This window comes from Anabrus simplex, chromosome 10, assembly GCF_040414725.1.
Source record: "Anabrus simplex isolate iqAnaSimp1 chromosome 10, ASM4041472v1, whole genome shotgun sequence".
NCBI lineage: Eukaryota > Metazoa > Arthropoda > Insecta > Orthoptera > Tettigoniidae > Anabrus > Anabrus simplex.
This window is the reverse complement of record NC_090274.1, coordinates 93,970,573-93,990,292: the sequence shown is the minus strand read 5'-3', so window position 1 is coordinate 93,990,292 and position 19,720 is coordinate 93,970,573. Positions and strand designations below refer to the sequence as shown.

Sequence of the window (19,720 nt, the reverse complement as noted above, 5' to 3'; positions counted from 1 at the left end):
ACAGTTACTGCCGGATTTGACCTTTCTCCACGCCGACGCCACACTCGTCTGCGGTGACTATCACTGACAGAACAGAAGCGTGACTCATCGGAGAACACGACGTTCCGCCATTCCCTCATCCAAGTCGCTCTAGCCCGGCACCATGCCAGGCGTGCACGTCTATGCTGTGGAGTCAATGGTAGTCTTCTGAGCGGACGCCGGGAGTGCAGGCCTCCTTCAACCAATCGACGGGAAATTGTTCTGGTCGATATTGGAACAGCCAGGGTGTCTTGCACATGCTGAAGAATGGCGGTTGACGTGGCGTGCGGGGCTGCCACCGCTTGGCGGCGGATGCGCCGATCCTCGCGTGCTGACGTCACTCGGGCTGCGCCTGGACCCCACGCACGTGCCACATGTCGCTGCGCCAACCATCTTCGCCACAGGCGCTGCACCGTGGACACATCCCTATGGGTATCGGCTGCGATTTGACGAAGCGACCAACCTGCCCTTCTCAGCCCGATCACCATACCCCTCGTAAAGTCGTCCGTCTGCTGGAAATGCCTCCGTTGACGGCGGCCTTGCATTCTTAGCTATACACATGTCCTGTGGCACACGACAACACGTTCTACAATGACTGTCGGCTGAAAAATCACGGTACGAAGTGGGCCATTCGCCAACGCCGTGTCCCATTTATCGTTCGCTACGTGCGCAGCACAGCGGCGCATTTCACATCATGAGCACACCTCAGTGACGTCAGTCTACCCTGCAATTGGCATAAAGTTCTGACCATTCCTTCTTGGTGTTGCATTTGCTCTGTCAGTCAGTGTATATAAAAGGCTTCTAAGATCTTTAAGACTTACTGGAGGCAAAAATGATAACCTCCATAAATCCAGTACCAAATAATAATGGAACTGAAGCAAAGTATTACAGTGAAACATCGTTAGAGCGTTCCTCATTTACACCTTTTCTCACTTAGCACGACGTAAATTCGAAGTCCCAATGCTCATCGTATTAAATCCATATAAAATACGTCACTTAGCACGTCACTAATTTTTGCTATTACTGCTTAGTACGATTATATTTTCCTAGTCCTGAAAATGTTATTTGTCATCCCTTGTGGAAGGAACGTGATTTCAAACTCCGGTAAGAGCCCTGCCCGCAGTTGCGTGATAACTCGACAAGGTCTTGAATTCTTTAAGTTCACAGAATAAATTTCACCTTCAAGGAGCCTCAGAAACGCTCAGTTTTGCTTGCCGGTCGGCAATGAAACTGCTGAATAACACTATCAGCCTGTTTGTGCTTGTATTTCAGATTCGATTCAAAAGTTAGAAATGTATTTCCTGTTTAGTTGCACAATGACGGGTAGCAAATATTTGTCGCGCGGTAGCCTACATCCGCAACATAATCGTGTGAAGTTGACCACCCACTGGTCCGAAATAAAATGTTTTCTCTAGCATTTGTTTTAGAAAGAGTGAGATATGCAATAATAGTTCGATGTTTTTATGTGCCAAATTCAAATATTTTCATATTTGTTGTTCTTAACACTTTCCGGTGTACAATTTTAATGTTATAAGCCACAGCAGAAAAGGTCTCATATGTGTTCTCTCGTGTTTTTTCACATCACAATAGTCTCTCCTTACAGAGTTTCGCTGTACCCGTAGATATACGACGAGAAATCCGAATATGTCGGAAAATCGTATGTACTGTTTCGATATCCCTGTTCGATAATTTTTATACATTTATTCAGTAGTACGTTTTCTTGCTTACCACATTCATTTTCCTTGTCCCCTGCAGAAACGTCTTAACGAGGTTTCACTGTGTTCAAATCAAGAGAATTGGTAAATATGGCAAAGGTCTGGCTTCCAAAAACAAAATTACCAAGTTTCGACGAGACTATATTTCGAGGGCATTTTCGAAAATATGACCACCATAAATTAAAGCCTCATTCGAATACAAAAAAATTCAATATATCACCTCATCCCTGAAAGTTTAGACAAAGAAAACCATAAAAACATATTGCCATGATCGAATCCAAGGTCACCATACTGTACAACTTAAGCTGATTGCATCGGAGTATGTGAAGCACATTCTTGAATCCACGAATAAGCTGTGCTTAGATAATATTATCATCATCTGGGCATGTTCAGTAAGGCTCGTCTTTACGCTGTTTATCCCTTCTACTCTGAGTGGATCGAATCAAACCAGATTTAATATTCAATTGCGTGTAGCTGATAAAATGTGGACACTATATGCAAAAAGCCTTGTGTATTTGCTCATCTCGTTAGTAGTTATGACATGACTTTAAAATATTATTCAGTTGATGACTTCTCTACTTGTTCAATAAATTAAATATATGATGAATGGGTTGATGGACCCATCCATTCATTTCAATGCTTCCCTGCATGCTGGTCACCATAGAAACTACCTCCATGACTATGGAGTACTTAAGTAAGGAAAGTAATAATCTGTTCATTGTTTCAGTGTTCAAATATGGCAGGTCAGCAGCGGATATGTGAGAAATTATGTATGAAATTAGTGAGAGTGAATATGAAGAGAAAGCTGATGATCATTCGCTGATCCTGATATTTCGTTTCCCAAAAAACTCATGATGAAGATCATGTTTCCCTCGAGGGAGAAGAAAATGATGAGCTCAAAGTATCTGATAATGAAATACAAGATGAGGTTGACTGTACAACAAGATGGGTACATATCTCGAAATAGGACAGAATGGAGAAAATAACCCTATTGACAATCACGTGTAAGGTACATTCAACATATACAGTAGAACCCCTATGTAATGTTTCTACAGGTACCTGATTATTTTAACCTTAAATAGGGTATACTTTAAATCGAGGTTTCAGTAGGAAGCATACCGTTTCCAGAGATCTTTGCGTGTATTAACATCCATATATTTTTATTTTTCTCAATATTTATTTCAAATAACGAGCTACTTTTATTTTTGAGAGCAGCCATGTTGCACTTCCAGAGCCTCGCTGTCGCGTGGGAAGGAACTCACCCGCGGTAAGCTCGTGAAGTACCGTGACACTTCGGTGGACTTCGAGTACCCAACAATTCTTCAAATTCACGGAATTCTGCGTAACGAGAGATTTTGGCAACACAGTAAATACAGCAATAAATAGTCCAAATTATTCTTAAAACCTACGTGGAGACAGAACCCCCAGGGTTAAATATAAATGCAGTTAAGCCTAAGTACAAATCAGCGTCAGATCAGTGGACTAGCTCCACGTGCCAAGGTCAATGGATGAAGAAAACCCGCTAAACGCCCGGGCAGAAATAATTTATTTCACCTGTTGCGAGTGTGGTAAAATTATGAGATTAACATCTAAATAAATCACAAGTCTGTCCGGAATTCTGGAACAAGTTTCATGAAAATCGGTCTCTTGGACGCGATATTAGCAGATTACGTAATCAAGCGTAGTGGTGTGAGTAGCGTCACTCCTACTGTAAGACTATAAAAGAAACCCCTCTCTGCATTTTTCTCAGTGTCGGTCTGGTTTCTGAAGCAGTGGAAGCTTACGCCCGTCGTCAGCAGAAAATTGTATAAGATTGATCTACAAATAGCTTAGTACATGTTCGTGGCTGTGGTCCACATCTTCTGTTAAAAAGGGAAGGTGATAGAAATTTTCAGAACTTTAGCCGACAAACTGTGAAAGCATAGGCGTCTGTTAAAGTACATAGCAGATGTTATTGTATCACCTCGTGTGTGTTGGAAAGTGTTAAGGGAGTTGGGAAGCTAGTCAGAGTAGCTCTGATTTCGTTATCTGTTGAACACCTGTTGTATTACGGTGACTGAAAGCCGACTCTGGGGAGAAGGGAGACAGTCGCAGTCGACTGCAGAACGAAGGAGGTGTGCTGTACAAATTATAACGAAGAAAGTGCGTGATTTGTGTTGTCATTTAACAACGCGTGAAAAGGCAGTATTTGTAAGATTGATATGTTTGAGAAGATGATGTTCTTTGTACCAATGTGCGGCTATGCATGCGGTCAGCTGGCGAAAATGTAGCCAGAATACTGGAGATGACGTCAATGCAGGTCTGTCTATATTTTGTATTATGTTGTGGTTAAACTTTTTTGTTTGTCCCAACCAATTTTTTAAGACGTGTGTCGGGTTGATATTTGTAATTATCAGGCGAGAAGTTTTATAATTTTGGTCATCGTGTGAAAATCTTTAGTTTTGTAAAATTTCACGTCAAGAAACTGTAAATGCGACGTTTAAATCGGGTGTTAATGTTCTATGAGATATTGTCCAAAGTGAGGAAAATTAGGAAAGCGATAATGGTAAAGTAGTCGTGGCGAATGTCTTAAATTTCAAGTATCATTTGAATTCAGAAATTTTTGTCGAAATTAATAATATTAATATTAATAATAATAATAATAATAATAATAATAATAATAATAATAATAATAATAATAATAATAATAATAATAATAATAATGTCTACCGCGGGATAAAAATTTTCCTATGTTAAAAGTGCATTAAACAAGTATGTTTTACAAGGATCGCAGGCATTTCGAAAATTTCAGTGAAATTCGATAGAGTTGTGTTTTATTCATGGGAAGTAAAATTTTGTGAATCGTGTATGTCGATGATACGGAAAATCGCGGTGTGTTCTTGTATTCTCGAGGTCCGAAAGTTGTAGTAACAGTAAAATAAAGAGGTGTATTTTATAATGGTTATTGCTTTTTACATGAGGATAGAAATGTGAAAAGGTTCTTGGAAATATAAGAAAAATGGATTGAGAGTGAAGAATTTATACATGTGGAGATGAGAGTGATAGGAATACTGAAGGTGAAAGGGAGCCTGGATTTTAAGTAATACCGCTGGGATAAGGCGAGGAGAATGAGTTTTGAGACAGGCTATGTTTGCCGAGGAAGGATTTGTGAGACAGTCTGTATTGTGGCAGGCTGTAGTGTATTCCGCTAACAATCCGAAATTTGAGACGACTACTGTGTGAGGCACCGTAGATTTCTAGTAAGATCCCAAGTGAAAAACGATTCTAGTGAAGATTAAAAATCTTGGTAGTAAAAGTCAAGTGACTAGTTACGTAAAGTCAGTATGAATAGTAGGATAATGTGACCTCAAGGATAAAAGAGCATTTAGAATACACGGTTGGTGTTGTGTGACCGTATAAATTTATTGAATTTCGTTTCACTGGATAGTCATAGATATAAATATTTGAAATTGACGGTAGACGATTTGAGGGTTTCCAATGCGGTAGTGATGATTATTATTTTTGGACAACATCCACTAAATGGTAGACGGGTGTTGGGATATTATTTTTTCTTCCCTAAAAATTCATTGCGCATGCTGAGATCGTGTTTGATTTCGGGGATTGTTCGTCACGTATATTTATTTTCGAGTTCACGTTTTGTAACGAGATAGAGACTTACTGCATTTTCCGACTTGCGTTTCTTTAATAGTAAGAGACTTTGTTCCGTTGTGTGTTATTAGTCTGACCAGGTTATTACTGAAATGTCAGAGTTTGTTTGAAATTGCTGGTTCGCCTGATATGCCAGGGGAAGCATAATACGACCCATTTTCCGCCCGACAATAGATTTAGGACGTCACATGTTATCCTTGGAGTATACTGATGATGAGACGTCCTAGTTCACGCTCGACGATAGAATTAGGAAGGTATCGTGTACATAGAGATTAGTGTTAGGATGTACAGATTTTAAGTGAGCCCGACGATAGGTGTGGGATGTCAGCTGTACATACTCAAGTCTCAGATTAGATTTTTTTTGTTTCTGCGAAGTGACCTGGGCGAAGGTAGCATCTACAGTAAAATACGAAATATGAAGAGGGTTAGATCGGTAATAATGAGGTCAACTTGTGCGCAGCTCCAACAGCTGGAAGGTGCTCCCTAAGATATGGGACCGTTATCGGCGAATGAGGGTTGCCCAACATTGGATATCGACCTGATGGTGATTAAATATTTTACTGTAATTCTCCATGCGTGTTGAGTTAAAATAACTTTGATATTTTATTTTATTTTACGGACTTAATTCTTTTGTCGTTCTGACGTCCGTTTCGTTTTGATAGTGTGCACATTGACACTCAATGTATTAGTGTGAGACTTGAGTTGCGAATGTGGTTTCGATTCGTCAGCCAGTAATATTATTTTTATTTTCAATCTTTGTCGTTCTTTCATCTTTATACGTAGTTGAGTTCGATTAAGTGCTAACTTTGTAGGTAGTGTGTTGGGACAAACAATAAGTAGATGGATCTGTAATGGTAGTCATTGTTTAAAAAGAAAAGAATTCCTTAATTTTGTTGTATTTTTCAATGTGGACTGGTAATTTTATTAAGCGTAACATAATCATTTCTAACCTGAAAATCGGTTCGATAATAATACTTTTCAAGTGATTTACCACTTTTTAATTAACTTCAGTGTTTGGCATTTCTTCCAAATGCGTGATGAATAAGTGTTTCCTGCATTTCGCAGTTTTGTTCCTTCAGAATGACGTAACGTAAGATCCTCGCGGATCATGTTGTTGGTTCCTTCCGAACAGCTGTTTGAGTGATGCACATTTAGCATCGGGATTATTTTATCACTTAAGGGTGTCATGAATGACAAATACATGGTGGAATTTTATTTCAATTGTGAATGATGCTGTTAACTCGTAGTGAACACCATGCTTTCCCATAATATTTCGCAACCTATCCAAAGCAACTGATAGTCAATTTGGTTCGATTAAGGGTCCATTCGGCGGGTGTTCCGTATCCGCAAGGGTATTCGACTGGTGGATAACCTTAATTGAGAGGAAATCAGGCGTTCTACTTGTTGAAAGTCAGATTTTCCACGGATCGTGTGGATTAATTTGGAGTAATACGTGCCCGGTTTTCAGGTCTTTCCTTTTTCAGTTTTCAGTTTCGCTGTCCACTAATTTATTACTTTCTCCGAAGCAACTCCTCGATAATTGTGAGAAATAAATCAACGCTATGCAATGTGACTGCGTTTGAAACTTCAATAATAAATGATTTATAATTTTTTTTCATGGATTTATATTAAAATAACAATGTTGTCGTGCCATTTCGAATTTAATAAAAGTCAGTAAGCACATATTTGCTCCTCATTTCAAGTAGTTAGGCTCTCTTCTGAATCCCATCGTTTGGTTAAGATCGTGACCGAATATCTTCCCGCAACGACCCATGATTTAAGAGTTATATATTGGTCTACTGTAGCAGCTGTGGCCGACCAACGATGGAATGGTAAGTTCAAGGGTTCAATACATTACTTGCACAATGAGAGCAATAAAAGGAGGAGATAATTATATATTCTACATACTGTATTTTAGTTAGAGTCTGTGCTTCATTTCACAAATTTTTGTCAGGAAATGCAAATCGGTTCAGTTTAACGTTTTCCTTATAGCGTTATACATGATTTTCCATAAAAGAAGGGAAATATACTGTACCGGGAACGCCGCTACGAGAGAAGTCCGAAGTATGTTTGTTGAACTTCGCGCGAGGTGGAAGGTAGGCAGCCCGCCGAACGCAGTGACGTACCCAGCGAGTGACGTGGCCGTCGTAAGCCAGCTATCCGCAACCATATATGGTAATGTTCCAGCTTAACCTCAAAAGTACATTTTGCGCTACTTTATCGCTATTTCGACACTGCCATCTTAAAAACCATTACAATGGACGTCATCTGTCAAGATTTCAAGAAAAACCACCGAGTATTATAGAAGTTATAAGGGCAGATAATACCCGGGTTCTAGACACTTCCATGCGAACGTGTGTAAAAGGAGGACCACCCGACCTACGAATTCAGTATCTGTCACTCCGCCGTCTCTGTGACACGGGTGACAGGAGGAGTATTGTGTGTGTCGAACTTCTAGTTGACAGTCTTCGAAATCCAAGTATTGGAACTTCGGTATTTTCTCTAAGTGTTGTGTCGGGACTTTATCATCTTCTTGAAGTGCCTGATTGGGACTTTGTTATTTTCTGCGAGCATCGTGTTGGAACTTAGTCATATTAAAACATTGGAACTTTGTTATTTTTCGTGTGTCGTGATTGGACTTTGATATTTTCTTAAAGTGCCATATAGGAACTTTGTTATTTTTCTGAAGCGTCTCATTGGAACTTAGTTATTTCCACCAAGTGTCACGGTAAGACTTTATTATTTTCTTAAGGTGACATGCTGGAACATTGTCGTCGGAACTTTATTTTCTTCGAGTGTCGTCTTGGGACTTTAATATTTTGACACATCGGAACTTTATTTTCTTCGAGTGTCGTGTTGGGACTTTAGTATTTTGACACATTGGAACTTTGTTATTTCTACACATTGGGACTTTGTTATTTTTTGAAGTGCCACATAGGGACTTAGTTATTCGACGAGGATTGAAAGGACTTTGAATTTTCACGAGTGTTGTGTACCACACTGAACTTGCGTTTCGAACTTATTCGAACTTGTATTTTGTGAATCAATTTCTGGAACATTGACATTTTCCGAGCGTGTAGGATGAACTTGTGCCCTACCAACATAAACTTTCGTGTGAACGATATGACTTGTTTTCCCAAGTGCCTCATTGAATTTACGTCTTGTAAAGACTGTGAAACTTAGGGGACGTTCAACATTACGTTTAATTGTGAAATATGCAATACTTACCAAGTGCTGCACTGGGACTTGTGTTTTTATTCTTATCCTCATTAAAGACTGTGACAATTCAGAATACGCATGTCGCGTTCCCAGAAAGCCTAGAACTTTCCAGTATTTTGAGTGAATCCATAATTTATGAAATCAGACTTTTTCTTCCAAATATTAGTTTCTTTAATGGCTATTCACTTCGCCTATTGACGGAACAAGACAGTTTCCGAGTGCTATTTATTCAGTTCATTGCCAATGTGTTTTAAATCTTCAGAAACTATGCATTAAGAACTATGGTGACTATAATCCTCTAGAACATTCCAATTTACAGTAAGCTTGCATTATGAACTTGCATTTCTACCGGTACGAAGTCGAAATCATCTTGTCCTTCGAGTGATTATTCCAGAACGTTTTGATTTAATATCTAGAGTGCAGTGACCATAATTAAAAGGTCATATCTGTTCAGACAGTGCCATGAATGTGTGGAGTGCCGTGCAGAAAACTCAATTGTGAATTACGTCTCAAATCGAACCCAGGAACGTGTGCCAATCTTCGAGACATTCCAGAATCTCGAGACATTCCAGAACTCCTCATCCGAGCAGGCGTGGTCCCTGCCCAGGCGATGCCCAACGCCATGCCAGGACTTGGAGGTACAAGCAGCCACGACACTTCCATGCTGCTGTACGAAGGTGATATGAACTTGCTTTCGATGATCAATAAACTCAATTTATCAAAAGAATCTCTAAAATTGATAACAATACCCCTCTCTGTACCAACTCCAATGATAAAGCAACTCCCTAGGTTAAGAACCATGCTCGTTAATTTAATATCAAGCGCCTTAAAGATATTAACACATTTTAAGGGTACACTTGCAAAAACCACATTAACATTGGTATGAAACAGCAATGGGTTTGTTTAGACATATTCGCAGATGTCTTTCTAGTAGCAGCTTATTCATTGGCACGTATTTTCAAATTAAAATAGTCTGAACACACATATTCCATTACATTCTTAAGAATTGTAATAGTACCAATCCAATGGATTGTGGCAAATATTTCCATTCTCTTATTCCAAACGGCGTCACCTAACATAGGGTTACCGCACACATATTATGAAAACATATTTCAAGCTCCCTGTAGAATAATGATACAATTCTTACTACTAATTTTCATGGAAACAGCCTTTCGAAATTTAACAAGATGCATAAGAACATAATCTAACCTATGAAATTAGTTATACACAACACTGTATCTTCAGAAGGAGAAGTATCATATTCTTATTTTATTTCAGTACATAGTATTACAATTAAGAAATCATTCACTTACGCGTTTATTTCTAAGGAGTAAACAACTGCTGTCATTGCAGTTATTGCAAGAACATGTTATCCCGAGATGTATAGTACACCAGTCGCAGTTGTGAGAAGATCGATTCGCTCGCACGTAGCGAGGAATCGATGCGGGAGATGATTGATCACATTTAATATAAACGCTGGAGTAGAGTGTACGAATACTGATAACGGATAAAACTAACATGCCCGAATTTGCCCGTGATAATGGATGAACGAGTAAAAGGGTTCTCATTGTAACCGGCAGATATTGCACAGTATAATATAGGAACTTTTGAAGATTATAATAACACTGTTATTAAAACGGGGGTTCTCTTCTACTACAACGGCCGCGGTTTGATGGGTATTGGAGTCCAACATCTCACTTCAGCCCTAATTGCCAGTCTCTAAATTCCTCTTCTTGCTTGAACCATGCTTAGCAAGCTTATAGCGTCTTTTGCACAGGTTCTTAATTTCCCATAACTAAAATGAATAGAAATAAATATTTGAGAATTTTAGCATTTCCTGAACGCTAAAAGCGAGTTTTGCCCATTTTGAATGACGTGAAATCGAATATAAAATTATATTGCGCATATGGAATAATTTTCAGTACTGGAAATTTCTTCTGTTAAATGCAGGTTTATGCTAAATCTAGGTCACGCAAAATCAGCATTCTACAGTAATATGGACTATGTTATTGCTTCGTTTACATTATGTACAACCTATATCTATAGGCCTATAAGCTCATCAAGATTTCAGTAGGTTATATTTATAACACTTCAGAGAAACGTACATTTCAATTATGTGTATTCCAGATTGGGTAACATAATGAGAACAGCCCCTGGACCCACGAGATATGCTCTTCAGAGGACAGGTGATTCCCAGATGTTGGCAGTGAAGTTACTCGTCCTTCATAAAATGCTGGAAAATACATGAGTGGAAATATATTGTGAAATGGAGAGGTTTTTTGTAGATAAAGGAAAACCTATAGGCCCATTCCTTTGATAGAGCTTGAAGCATATTTAGGTACGTATGATTTACATTATTTAGTAACAATATCAGTTCCTGTCTTTATTGCTGACTATTAATAATCACAACCAGTTTCATAGAATATCAATACTGGCGCGCGGAGCTTCCGGCTAGCCACTGAATTGTGCTTCAGCCGAGCTCCATGATGGACGGCCCATGTCGTGTTTGTTGGAAGACATATTGGAGTATCTGGGGAATGGATTTAAACACTCCAGGTTAATGTGCTTGAAGATTAAGGCTAAGCCTTATTTTTTTATTTCCAGTTATTACCTTTCAATTTTTATTTTATTTAAAGCCATGTGAGCATTAAATTGCTGTCTGTGTGTACCTTTGAATGAGACCAGAATACGTTAATTTTGGATAACATTATTTTGGATAGTCTACAGTAAAAATGTAATTTGACTTCCCAAACTCATGCTGAATATCTGCTGCCATGGATTAGTTGAAGTTATTACCATAAATTGAAGTAACAAGCCATCAATCATCATGTGACGTTACTAATATTAAGCCTACCGATCGTAGGAAATTTCGGCAACAACTTTTACGTCCACCTAATGAATAATCTTCTCAACAAACAATTGTAATTAGGTTAAAAATATCATATTAACATGTCTAGATTTTTATCAAAACCAAACCAAGAGGTAATTTGTGCCTATGAGTGTTAATGTCATTCTAATTGTTTCATTGAGATTATTGTTTGTGTTAAATTTTCGCCTCCATATTTTCCTTGGTTTTGATTATTATTATTATTATTATTATTATGATTATTATTATTATATTTATTAAATTTTGGCCGGTGTATTTCATTCTATTTTTCCTTGTTTTTGTTATGTGATCTCTAATCGTGCTGTAAATTTGTGTTTTGCCCTGTGTTGGTTTATTTATCATTATGGGATCATTCTTTTCGCTGTTCTGGGGTCTAATTTTGATTATCCCTCATATACACATCATGCTGTTTCCAAAGCCCCTCACTTTAAATGTTATAACAATTTTGATCACCTATTAAATACTCTGTAAATTCAACTATCATTCAATGTATTAATAATTATTTTTATTTATCTTCTGTAGCTAGGCCATTCTAGGGAACTGAAATTTGTTTCTCCTGTTCTTTATTCTCCTCTGGTTCATGCTCACATGTCTTATTCACATCCGTGTTTTGTTTTTTAACATTCCATTATTTATTTGTTGTGTCACTAAGTTCTTATCCCTTATCTTGTGGATGCTTTAATTTTGGCAGGCCTTGCCTGTTAATGATTAATGATAGATTGGCTCGGGTAGCTGTATGCTTCAGTTCGTGTAACATTGTTCTGTTAATTGTGGACCATTAATATGTTTTTCCCTTGTAATATTGTAATTGGTTTGGGAAATTTTTCTACCATTTATTATTGTCATTTAAATTTATTTATTTATACATGTGATTTTATTTGCTGTTCGAGTCACATTTTGAGTTTGCTTGTGTCTGTGTTTCCGTAATTGCTTAAACATTCATGTAAGAATGAATTGAAACAAAGTTCAATTTAATCAGATTAATACTTAGTTACTGGCCAGTATTCTATTTTTTTAGAAAGGTATATTTTAAAATTAAATATTAATTTTTTTAAATGGTCTCAGGTTCGTAGTAATAATCTAGAAAGTTATCGACCTTTCAGTATCCTTATTGTTTTATAGAATTGGTTAACTTTTATATTATTTAGTAATTTATTTAAAGTTATTAGTTATCAAATTTCTTGTAATTTTATTCATTTGAAATGGTAATTCAATTGTAGATATTCATGAAATTTAAATCTTTATTCATTAAGTAAATATTTAACTCCAATTCTAATTGTGTCTCTTCATTTGGTAGTGCTGGTTACTTCGACTTGGCAACTAGTTAAGTGGTAATTTAAGATCTTGCCCTCTTAACTGTCTATTATCCTGGGCCCCTTCCATGCTTTATGTTCATATGCTGCTGCTCCAAATAAGTAATTTTGTGCTTTGATGTTGTTTCTTGTTGTTTTACTGTATTCATATTTGTGTCCTTGGCCCATTGAAATACCCCATAACTACATAGTCATACTGAAAGAAGATGACACAAATGCTATGCAGTGGACGACTGCAGTGATCAAATGGGTATCCTGGTTGTGACGGATTCATTCACGTGAGTAACGGTCAACATACAAGGACTACTCACAAACGGTATCCATTATGAAGTATGAAACAGAAAGGCTCTCATTCGTGAAGCGTTTATTTATTCATTGCAAGTTTAAGTAATACTATAAGTCACAATACACTAGTAACACCACAGACCATATTAGGAAGAATAAGAATATTTTTTGCTTGCCACGAGATGGCTACAATATGTGTAGTATAAAAGTGATAGCTCATAGTAAGCAAACATATCCCATGCAACTTATACCTACAAATAATTGTATTATCTAGAAATCAATAATTAATATAATCAATAAGATTACAAAGGTGTTTCATTTGGATGCAACAAGTAAAGTATCCAGTAAGAGTAAAAAAATGTATCTTATAGCAACTCTGTGTTCGAAAATATTTACGAAGTCAAAAGTATTAGTAAGAATGATACCAGGTCACAAATGATAACACGGTACTGGTCTTTCGGGTAATCCTAACTGCTACACAATACATAAAGCAAGATCGTGGAACAACTTGAAGGAAAATGAAAATTAGCGAAGTAAACAGTCAATGTCATAAAAAAGTATATTTTCCATAGGGCTATCAATCGTATGCATTGAAATGAAGGGTTAACAACTGATATCTGTTGAACCATTTTTAAACTATTTTCATTACCTGTAGATGGATTATCAAATTATGTACATTACCTCAAGAGTATTTTCCTGTGTTGACCCTGGCTCTGTTAACTCTGATTTAACTTCATTTTTCAGAACTACCATATCTGATACATGTTCAATATTTTCCTGTGGAAAATAAGGCATATTAAGTATGCATATAACACGTATCTACAAATACAGTCACCAACAAATGAACATGATAATTCATTACCTGCCAGTCTTACAGTTACTTTCAAAATTTCACTAATGTTTAAGAAAGATTTCTAGCGGCAGAAGATTGTTAATACCAAAGTCTGTACTGAGAATGGGCTCCTCGCTCCTTATGTCAGAGAAAGAATGGGACTGAAAACCAAATATAAAATTAGATATATTTTCTAGTCATATCAGAAGATATCCTAGAAGAGATGGAATTGGGGCCATCTCGCACAGAATTTGGAAGGATGCTGCCATAGTCATTAACACTAAATCGCATGTACTGTATCGGGAAAATATACGGAATAAGGAATAAGGGCTTGAGATTCAACAAAGGGGTGAACGGATCTTATGGAGCAGGTACAGAGAGATGTATTCGCTGATAGAAATAATAGCTGATTTTGAAGACAAAATTTATTCATTTCATTGAGTAGGACTTGCATTTTCCCTATTATTTGCTTCATCAAAAAATACTTTAATAAACGGACTCAATTTCGTCTTGAAGTTTTAATATCAAATTAATTGTGGCGAATGTCTGTCATTCCTAAATGAATTTCATTTCAAAGTACAACCTCTTCCTTTAAAAATTCTTAAAATTCTTTCTTGAACTCGTTTGAATTATGGGAAAAGAGAAAATTATTGAATTTAAATTAAGTTTCCTTCACTTGACAATATAGAAAATTTCCCTACAGTGTTTTCTAAATGATTAACACTTAAAATTGTGCAAGTCTCCACTAGACTCTCTTTAAACATCTAACACTTAAAAGGATATCGCAAAGAGATTCGTCTTACAAAGTTCGATCGTATAATTTCTTTACGAATAGAAGTTTAAATATTCTGATAATACTGTTGGAATATTATGATTTCAAGTAAGAGTGAATAAACTGTTTGTTGAACTGCTATCTAAACCACTGATTCTAATATTCCACCAATGAAAAGATAGTCTTGTGGAATTCAAAAAGAGTCCGAAAAACACTCATATCAACAATAATCTGGAATTCAGGAATGGTTTGTGAAGATATGCGGTTCAGGGAATAGCATGTTTGACAGCCGGTGTCATGGTACCACGTTAAACTCCCTAGTTGAGACCACGTCCCTTGTCCCATGTCATCAATCCCACATTGACAGGTAGACATGAATATAATTGACACTCAGGTTTTAACGCGTTTTTGGCTGGATATACAAACTACCGAGCGTCTTATCTGACCTGCTTCAGACTACGAACACAGTATCGTCTTAAGTCCACACCAGCAGTAAATTGCTGACAATTATTGTTCTGAAAATCGTCGTTTAAAATAGCAGTGGGAGGATATGTACAAGTGTTTTCACACTGAGATCACAGTCTATTCAAATGACGGAATGTTGTATCTCGCGATTGTTTACAAGTCCTGATTGCGGTACTACATCACGCACTCGCGACGAAAGATTCAATACGTTGATAGTTCAAAATTGTCATTAGATGTGTATATTAAAGCACTATTATGAGATAGCCTGCTTTAGTAAACGAGACATTATTTTACAAGAAAATGTCCTTAACTTGCACACGTTTATCAGTTGTAAATGTTTTTTAAGTTATTCTGTCTAGAAGAAAATTATAAGTTGTATGTAGTCCAATTCACTCGAGTTAAAGTCCAAAATGTAAGGTAAGTTACTATCACCAGCACTGTTAAACACTTTAAAAATGATGAGATTACCAAGTTGTAGTAATAATTTAAAAAATTCTAAGACCGACACTGTTCACTGGATTACAAGTCCGAAGATAATTGAAGCAGAGTACGTGATTGCTGTTCTTTTATATCGTGCAGCTGTGTTAGCTTTCCTCCCCTTCCGATAAAATTCCATTTTTTACTGTGGAATAACTTTTAAATCCGAGGGCCAATTTTAATAAAATTTCCACATGTTGATGTTTAAATCATGGACTACAAGATCGTGTATGTCATTATTTGATATCTCCATGGGATAAAATGTTAGTGAAAGTACTTCTCGTATGTTCTAAAGCAATCATGCGTTGTTCACGTGATCATGACGTCAATCTCCAACGTGGAAGTTCTGACGTTAATAGCTCGCTGTTTGCCTGCCTGAGCCGTGCCGTTGCAGTTCTTCGCACGTCGGGCCGTATCGTTGCAGTTAATTGACATTACACAATAATGTTCCAGGCCGTTAATGCTTCCTAGTACATATTCCTCCCTCAGTGGCTAAAGAAAACTCGAAGGATTTCCTTTTGCTCGTTTTTGTTTCTGGACATATATCTTGAGGTTGGAGACCTTGTATACACCCCCTAGGGTACCATCCATCCTTGCTATCGTCTGATGATGTCTTTCAATAGAGGAGGACGATCATATTCGAGAACCCATCTCTCGTTGAAGACGCGAGCCTCAAGATATAACCTAATACGAACGTTAGACTTGTGAACAATTGCCAGTGGGTTGATATAAGGCGTAACGCAAGGCGAAATGTTGTTATCTTCCTTCATTTGCTGGATAAGGACTTTAGCTTCGTCTCTAAACTTGTTCGGAATCGGATACGGCTTTCTATTATAAGGGGAACGATCAGTTACATTAAGGTATTATACGAAACCCTTCATTTCAACGAGTTGGTCATCAAATACACTTCGATAGATGTTGAATACCTCTTGTCCAGCTTTCCCTAATCCGGCTACGAGTTCTGGGTCTTCAGCCACACTGGATATGGATATAAAATTCTAGGGACCGACTATGGAGTTTTCGTCAAGTACGGACTCTTCTTTGTCCTATTGTGGTTCACCCTTCGTAACAACCATTGCTTCGGCTAGTGCATCCTCGCATTCAGCGGGTAATACATAGTCAGACCGACCTCTCCGGCAGGGGTTCCAATCTCTTCAGTCTCCATGTCCCCATGATCCACCAGCTGTAGCTCTAGAGAATCAGCATTGCTCAAACTTACAAGATTGGCGTCGTAATTTATGGTTCCTCTATATTTTATCATAAAGTCTGACCCTAAAGTAATATTATAGTTGATACGTGCTATTACAAGAAAAATATGCTCAAATGACTTTCCACTGATGTAAAATTCTACTAATGCTTGCATCCTACATTTGATATTTTATCTGGAATTATTCCTTGGACCTTCAGTTATGCAACTGGCATTAGCAAAATATCGTTATTATTCTTCAAAGATTCAATCAGTTTGTCAGATATAAGTGAGGATTGCGCTCCAGAGTCAATTAAAGTGATTACATTTAATATCATGACTAGACTTCTCTTGTGCTCTGATATGCTGCTGGTATTCCAACGAAGTTGCTCCAGGGTCATCGTTAGGTTCGATTCTTTCCCACCTGCATTCTAGGTCTGCTCTTCTATTTTTCTTCTGGAGCTTCCTCCTGTTTTCTCCAAGAAGGTCTGTTCCTATAGGGAACTTCACCATGATTCTGGCGTCTTGGAAATCCACGATACCTACTGAGAGAGGTTGTGTTATTCCGCCTCTCTTCTCTCGGTTATACGTTCTCTCAATCAGGCGTTCTGATCTCGGCAGAATTGGTAGAAATATCTTTAGTCCAGCCCTCTTTAGGAGTTAACTGGTTGTTAGCAGTATCAGGTCTCCTTATTGTGGCATCTAAGTGTTCTATGGTCCGAATGTTAGCAGTTACAAGTATCTCCTGTACATGTGACGGGAATTGCAAAGTCATGATCTGGATAAGCTCTTTATCCGGCAGTGGAGCATCCAGAAATTGCATTTTCTTAAGTTGTATGAGAAGATAATCACAGTATCGGGACGTATTGACTGAAGAATTATACTTTCTGGAGTATAATTGCACTTTTACAAGATGTTGGGTTTCCGTATCCAAAAAACAGTTTAGAACAGCTTTCATAAAATCCTCGTAGGTATCAAAACTACTCTTAAATGCGATGAACCACGAGAGAGCTCTGCCTTCCAGTAACTTAGAGACTGTACGGAGTTTTCTATCCTGACCTATTCCGTCGTCCTGAAAATAATCTTCAAAGTTACGTGAAATTTCCCGGGCTGTGTACTCACCTCGTCCGGAAAATTTAGTTGGTTTGTCGTCTTGGATCTTAATAAGAGTTGTTGTATATGACATATCCTTTTAAGTAGCACGGCTTGATGAAAATGATAGGTTTTCCTTTTGTTTAATTTGTGTCATCTCTTCAGATAGACTTTTTACTTTAGACTGAAATACAGTGTCTCAGGTTTTGATTTCAGCTTGTAGATCCGTTTAGAGATCATTAACATTTCTGCAAAAGACTGTTATTTGTGGTATTTGTGTTTTCTAACTGTCCAGTGAAACGCTTATCAAATTCTCCTTGGGTAGTTTTAATAAGTCGTATTTCGTTATTGATTTTACTAATATCATACTTAAATGATTCACTGAATTTTTCCTGAATTTGGGCCATTTTAATCTGACCTTGCAATATGTGGCTGTGTGATTCTTGAAATTCAGATATGAGTTCCTTTAATTCGGAAGCGAACGACTGAACTGATAGAAGAACTGTTCTAATGTCACAATCTACAGACTCTATTGATTTATTGACTGGTTTTATATGGCGTGGCTCAGGCTATGAAGCCTGCGGTTATGCCAGACCATCTTATATGCGCTACATCCTGTGCTCTAATTTCTTCCTTGAGAATTTCAAGATTCTCAAGAAATAGGGTTTTTATTCACTGAGTTTGGCTTCTACTTTACCACTGGAGTCAGAATATCTCTTCTCAATTCATGCACCTGCTTCTTTGAATCTTTGCTCTAAGTTGGTATTTGATTCATTGAGCATATTGTTAATGGTCTTGTCTGCTTCAGCAAACCTCCTCTCTAGAGCGGATTGACCTTCCACAAACCTAGGCTCCATCTTTTCACTGGTGTTAATTTCTTGGATAGCTTATTCTTCCATCTCAGCATTGGATTGATCAATTTTAATATTTAACTGTGTGCTGGACACCACCATCTGAGTGTTAATTCTATCTTGGAATTTTGGTCAATAATACTCAGCCTAAGTGCTCCAATGGCTGCGAACAAAGCGAAGTGATTAACCACTTTAAAATATTTAAAGTTTGATGAAGCTCCAATAGCACGAAGTACTAAAGGTGTAATCAATTTTGCGCTCGAGTGTTGGAACAAAATCTGTCCATGTTGATGTTACTTCGTGTTCATAGTTATTCATGTAACTCCACTTAATACCTGCATTACTTTGCATGTCGCAGCTCCAAATCAAGTTTGTGCGCCATCTATACATCAATACAAATCGAGGCCACTCACTGGGAGCCGACTATATCCTTCCCACTCTGTACCAGGAAAAGATACGGAATAAGGAAGAAGGGCATGAGATTCCACAATGGGTTAACGGTCCTTATGGAGCAGGTACAGAGAGAGGTATACGGTGATCGAAATAATAGCCGATTTCTAAGACAAAATGTATTCATTTCATTGAGTAAGACTTGCATTTTCCCTATTAATTGCTTGATGAAAAATATGTTCACAAATGGACTCACTTTCGTCTTGAAGTTTTAATATCAAATTAATTGTGGCGAATGTCTGTGATTCCAAAATGAATTTCATTTGAAAGTACAATCTCTTCCTTCCTTCAAAAGTTCTTAAAATTCTTTTTGAACTCATTTGAATTACGGGAAAAGAGAAAATTATTCAATTTAAATTAAGTTCCCTTCACTTGACAATATGGAAACTTTCCCCACAGTGTTTTCTAAATATTGTGGTTTTGCTGAGATCACATGGGCTACATGCTGCATTGATACAATTCTGTTTCAAACAGCATATTTCAATGCTTGCAAGTGTGAAAATAAAAAAC

The 19,720-nt window shown here is 37.5% G+C and overlaps 1 protein-coding gene across 1 annotated transcript in view; it reads right to left on the bottom strand.

The window, feature by feature from the left end:
- Window positions 1–19,720, bottom strand: part of LOC137502402 (uncharacterized protein PF3D7_1120000-like) — a 57,841-nt gene that overhangs the window by 3,603 nt on the left and 34,518 nt on the right. The window contains exon 3 of the mRNA XM_068229474.1: window positions 13,767–13,862. Within this exon, the coding sequence (XP_068085575.1) occupies window positions 13,767–13,862 (96 nt within the window). The remainder of the gene's footprint in view (window positions 1–13,766; window positions 13,863–19,720) is intronic.